The following is a 6,000-nucleotide window of genomic DNA, read 5'->3' as shown; positions in this document are numbered from 1 at the left end:
TGTGGTCTACACAAATAAAAAGGGGTATTATAATGCTATTTTATACAAACATTAGATTCCAACATTTTCAACAAAACTCATGCTTTAAAAGTCTTCACACTTCTACCATTAAATAACTCTTTTTACAGTGCATATAAAAACACCATTCAGATTGTCACTCCTGGGAAAAGTGAGCATATCTACTACTTCAACTAAAAACTTGCATCAAGAAAGTTACTTGATGTACCTTATATATAAAAAAGAGCATTTTTAAAAGTAGTGTCCATATGTCATGCTAATGCATCGAGTTCCTTTCACTCTGGTTCCAAATGTTCATTTGAGACTTTATAGAGTTCTTTAAGCTTGTCAAACTTTGACCCCCACTCTTGGAGGGAATCGTAATTTAGATCTTCATCACCACTAATAGAGTCTAAGGAACTAAGGCTCCCTGCTAGAGAGCATTGCCCTTCTAAGCAGTAAAAATGAATAGTGTCAAGTGGAAGACTTTGTGGATCATTGTCTGCATCCCAGATGATTTGGGAAACATATTCCTTGAAGTCTGAGATGCTGCTCACAGCTGATGGTTGTTTTCGATGTGCAAGTTTTGGGACTGAGTCTCTTTTTGGGCCAGTGGATGTCCTGGAGTGTGGAGCAGCTGCCCTCAAGGAGAAGTAGGGAACGGTATGGAAAGGTTTCTTCAGTTCATCTATATCGTAAGCATTCTGGAATAAAAAAAAGAATGCAAACATCAGAGAGAAACAACACAAAAGGAAATGAGTTCCAAAAAAAAAAATTTAAAACTCAGTGTAACGCAAAACTAGATTCTGTGAGTTTTCTGCAAACTAAAGAGAGGGCCCAGTTTGGAGGGCTAAGTTCAGATCATACCAAACCCCTTTGCATAATGATAGTCTTCAGCTAATGCAAGAATGCTGTGTCCACAGCAGCCCCCTCATAGGTGGGCAGAGGTGACCAGCATTGTGAAAGGTACAGATTGGGTTGAAATAGAGGCCTCTCACTCAAGAAACAGATGTCCCTCACTCAAGAGTACTTCAGGTAAACAAAACAAAACAACCCAAAACCCAATACTTTCCCCTCCCTCTTCAAAAAAACAACAATTGGATAAGGATAATAAGTAGAATAAAAAGTCTGGGAAAGGTAGGTGAGGAGAGGCTGGATTTGCAAAGACTGGATTGAAGCTACATCATACCTGGTCGCGTTCTCCACCTCCTTCTTCATTGTAATTTAAGACATTTTCTCTAACATCCTCCCAGCTTTCACGCTCTTCAGGAATGTGGTATATTCCTCCTTTCCGAAACCCTGAACTTCCCCACTGACTCCACACTGTGTAGGAAACCAAGAGTGCTGGAAAGAATAAAGACATATATGTGTTATATCACACATGCAAAAGCACGATATGTGATAAACAAGTAGTTAGATGACTCCTGAGATATTAACTCTTAACTTGACAACCAAATTCCTAAGCAAGATATGCGTAATTGTTAATATAGAAACAATTTATAATCAGGAATGTAAATAATTATCTATGTATATTACATCATAAACTTCATTAAAAGAGTATTTTACTTACCTAAAGGAATCCATTTAAATAGAAGGCATTTTGGCCAATCTCTGGCCTTTCACCAATCCTGAGTAAATAAGATACCCAAAGTAAGTAAAACACTGTTTTAATGAAGGTTACAAGTGTAATACAATCATGGAGTCTTTACTATGCTGAGATGTGTATACAGTTTAACAATATGAAAACAGTTTTATGGGTCTATTAACTTTTCAGCCAAAGTGCAAGCAAAACTGGACACACTGTGACCATCTCTTTCTGCTCCACACTCTTAATGAGGCTTACCTATTAGGAGCATCAACTTTCTAGGGGAAGATTTATTCCTTAAGAGGCTTGCCTGTTACAATCACAAACTTTCTAGAGGAAGACTTCTTCATGCCTAATATGTGAATAGCAGGTACTAGCTGTAGGTCCTACCCAAATGTGAAAGCTCAGGGTAGGTGGGAGTCTCAGATGGATGTGGCTGCACACAGATTTGCACACTTAAGGAGGACTGAAAATAAGTGGTTCTGAAAGAGAGAAGTCCTACATTTGCTCAACCTGGCTTCAAAGCATGTAAACCAACCATATGCTGATGCCTGTCTCTTAGCATCCTCAAATGAACTGCCAACTGGTCATCTCCAGAAAAAGTGAAACATTGATCACAACATCCAAGGGTAAAGCAGACTTGATTCAATGGAGCAAGGTACAAGATTAAAAAGAAAGCAAAAAGGTATGTGCTTTCCTACCTAGGAAGACAAGGAGGCACATGCTGATTGCCAGAATAGAACCAGAGCTGAGTCCAATGGGTCTTCCAGCCTTCACCTGGCTAATTTCACACCATCTTCCCTTGTAACCTTCAGGGCATTGGCAGATAGTCTTGTCTTGGGATTGAGCTACACAGGTACCCCCATTCCTACAGGTCCAGTGTCCACAGGGTGATGAGGTACAGTGTCTGAGCCCTGTAAGAGTGTCAGTCACTTCTACTTTCCCAGCTGGACACCTGAACAACAAAAGCAGAAGATACCTTTTAGGCAAGCAAAGCACCTAGAGTTGCATGTTGTTTCGTGCTGTTTGTTGCTATTTCTTTAATTCAATAATTAAAGTCCTTTCAAGCAAGCCACAAATCCACATTGAACATATGAAATAAATGTGGAGTCTAAACTAGAAGGCTTATGAAAACATGACAATATTCTGCTTTCCCCATCCAGAAGATATGCAGAAGAGCTTCACTCCTTCCTTAAAAAAAGGATCTGTAAGCTTCTGAAGAGACTAACCCTTTTTCTACAGAGATGTTCAAAACCCCTAGAAAGAAATGTATAGCTGAAGTCAATGGGGAAAGGGTTAGCAAGCACTTAGGATAAGCTTTGTTTTGTTATTTGGACAGAGGTGCCATCAACCTCCTCAGAATGTGATGAGAAAAGTGATTTCTTCTCACATGTAATTGGAAATGCCATGGAGGAATACCATGAGGGCACAGACCTGCTTTCTTCAATCTAAAGAAGAAATACTAGTGGATAAATGTAAAGGCCTCCATATTGTTCTTTCATAAGTAAACTGAAGGAGTGTCCCAAGACCATCTCACAGCATTTTTCTGCAATGAATCATCAGGCCTCAGAAGTGCCAAATTTTGGCTGAATTGAAGGAATTCCAGTAGCCCCTTCTCCTAGGCCTGCATGGACACGTGTTTGGAGGTTTTTTTGTTGGTCTTTTGGTTTTTTTGTTGTTGTTTTGTGGGGTTTTGTTGGGTTTTTTTTTTGTTTGTTTGTTTTTTTTTAAATAGAAACACCTGTATTTTGATTTGCATATTTTAATATCTATTTTGAAAATTTTATTTAAAGAGTGTATCTCCTCCAAGAAACTATGTAGGATACCAGCTGGTGGGCATTGGTTCTGGCCCTGGGCAGACAATTTTAGAATCCAGTTTTGTGACGGTCTAATTTTGAAAGTCTCATACACAAAGTATGATTAATTTCCACTTGTATACAGAAAATATATGTAAATACATATTATATATGCAATAAATATTTTACAAATACATATGCACAGACTATATATATGCTATATAACAATACATATATTTTCACACAGAGAAGGAGAGGCCAAAGCTTTTGCATTCCACCTTTCATCAAAGGTCATTTCACTTCCTCGCTGGCCTGTGATCTTCTCAGCATGGAAAAAATGGTGGAGTAAATAGGTTCCATATCAAACTTGCAGGAAAATGTAAGTTTGGTCCATGATGGGAAGTAAGATGGAGAGGATTTGCCCTTGAGTGCCCCTTTCTGGCCAGCAGCAGTGGGAAGTTTCACCATTAGAAACAAATGACCTGAACTAAGGTGGAAAGAAAGAGCTCCCCAACCACCCCAGTTGCAAACAAAAGCTTAGTGTACCGGCATTCATATTTTCTCCACAGGTCTACACACAGGAAAGGGCTGTAACAGGGCTGGCTGCTGCAGGCGCTGGAATGGCATCCCATCGTCACACCTTGCCGCCTCAGGATCAGGCCAATCTCTGTGCTCCTGCCCTCCACGGGAAGTGGCTGACCGTTCAGACGGACGTCCCGCATACAACCTGCGTCAAAGCAAGGGAGTATACAGAGAAATACACTGACTTGGCAACTTCCTCACATCAAGCCTTGCTCCCAGCACAAGTGGAGGAGATCTTAGAGTACCACAGAAATCTTAAAGCATTTTAAGAAAGAGATCCTTATACTGCTTATCAGTTTTGTTTTACGGGAGGAGCTACAGGACATGTGCCTTCTCCAAGAGGGTTTGGTTATACCAACGTAACAATTTAGCAGAACTGTGCTATGAACCAGAACAGCTCCACTGAATTAATCTAAATATAATCTTAAAGGTGTGTCTGAATGGGAAGTAACAGAACAGAAAAAGCTGTCTTTTCTTGAGGCACAATCTCAAAGTCTGGGCACTCCATCCCAGGAAAAGGAGAGAGCACCAGGAATTGACTTGCAAATCCTTCTCCTCCTACCAGGAGGTGTGTCTGTTCATTGAAACAGACACACCTCCTACCAGCAGGTGTGTCTGCACATTGAAAGTGAAGATCATAGCAGGAGTTCCCTGCTTGGGCACAAAAAAATAGTTGAAGTGCTATTTTTTTAATACCTACAGGAACCCATTTTTAGGTTTTAATTCCCTCCAGGGAAGCTATCGTATCACTTACCTTGGAAATCACTCTCTGAACGATCGGGAAGGCGGTTTCCTAGCACGATGCTTGCCCAATCCATTTCAAACCACCTATTCACACCCAAGACAGAAGTGACTTCTTGATCACCTCCACCACCGTTAACACGCAGGGTAAATTCATTGTTGTAGTGCTCCATGGTCAGAAGAACCCACTGACCATTGTTTATATGCAGTGTCCTCATCCTCAGAGAGTGGGTTTTGTCCCCCAAGCTGAAGTTAACACTAAAGAAACCCTCAACCACCTAAAGAAAGATGATAAAGACCTTTAATAACAGAAATGCCCGTCTAAATGTTATTACACATTCTTGCCTCAAGAAATAGACCTGAGATTTTAAAATTAAAATGGCACTCTTTGTTTTTAAGTGCTTTATCCCCAAATAAAAAGCACCACAAGAAAACTGCTGGTATTATCAACTTTTTTCTTTGCAGGACACTCTCCTAACTCACGTGAACCTTTTTATCAGTCTTCTCGCTACTGATGTCTACCCCCAAATCTTCCCAACTGACCCTCCCATTACAATTGGAATAATTAGCCTCTGTCTAGCTAATATAATCCAGATAGACTGTTTTCCACAGCAACAAAAAAGCAGAGATAAGTTTTATAGCAGGTGACAGCCAGAACCAAAGGGGAAAGGCAAATAGGACAAGACAACCTTCCCTTTTCATCTGTATTACATGCACTCACCTGTACATTTTGCAGGCAGTGAAAACAACTAGAATTTATGCTATGAAAGGGTAACACCGAGGAGGACAACACAGATATCCTTCATCAGAAATTATATCTTTTCCTCTTAATAGGGTGCTCTATGACAAATTAAGAGCACTGAAACAGCATGACTTTTGGATTGCTCACCTCCAGTCGGAGGTATCCATTCCCATCCACAGAGGCCAAGCTGACAAGGGTGCTGTGGGAGATACGGGTGCGCACCATCAGCTGGACCTGAGTGCTGCGAGTGCTGAGGATGCTTCTCGGCTCATAATGGATCCAACTGTCCCTTCCAAAAGCCCATTCTGGAAGAACTATGCACAAAACACACAAAACAAAGCAAAAATCTCAGAAATGACTGCTTCCTACTGCTTGAGAACTCACTAGTTACAAATGTCAGAGTTTTAGTTCTTAAGAAACTTTGGCAATGTAATGAAGCATCATGGGAAGCGAGAAAAAAAATAAGGATGCAAAACCTAGATATAGTCTCTAACATCCTGCCTGCCACAAGCTGTATGTTCTACCCAATCACTTCCACAGAGAGCCCAGTAACTTTT

The 6,000-nt window shown here is 40.5% G+C and overlaps 1 protein-coding gene across 1 annotated transcript in view; it reads right to left on the bottom strand.

Moving 5' to 3' along the window:
- Positions 1–293: 293 nt before the first annotated feature.
- LOC104559832 (neural-cadherin) overlaps positions 294–6,000 on the bottom strand; it is a 41,497-nt gene continuing 35,790 nt past the window's right edge. The window contains exons 27-32 of the mRNA XM_061995889.1: positions 5,591–5,757; positions 4,715–4,979; positions 3,925–4,105; positions 2,284–2,537; positions 1,187–1,341; positions 294–701 (exon numbers count right to left, since the gene is read on the bottom strand). Coding sequence (XP_061851873.1) covers positions 294–701; positions 1,187–1,341; positions 2,284–2,537; positions 3,925–4,105; positions 4,715–4,979; positions 5,591–5,757 — 1,430 coding nt within the window. The remainder of the gene's footprint in view (positions 702–1,186; positions 1,342–2,283; positions 2,538–3,924; positions 4,106–4,714; positions 4,980–5,590; positions 5,758–6,000) is intronic.

The sequence above is a fragment of the Colius striatus genome, chromosome 4 (genome assembly GCF_028858725.1).
Source record: "Colius striatus isolate bColStr4 chromosome 4, bColStr4.1.hap1, whole genome shotgun sequence".
Taxonomy (NCBI): Eukaryota; Metazoa; Chordata; class Aves; order Coliiformes; family Coliidae; genus Colius; species Colius striatus.
Note: the sequence above shows the minus strand (reverse complement) of the source record. Positions and strands in the feature narration are given on the sequence as shown.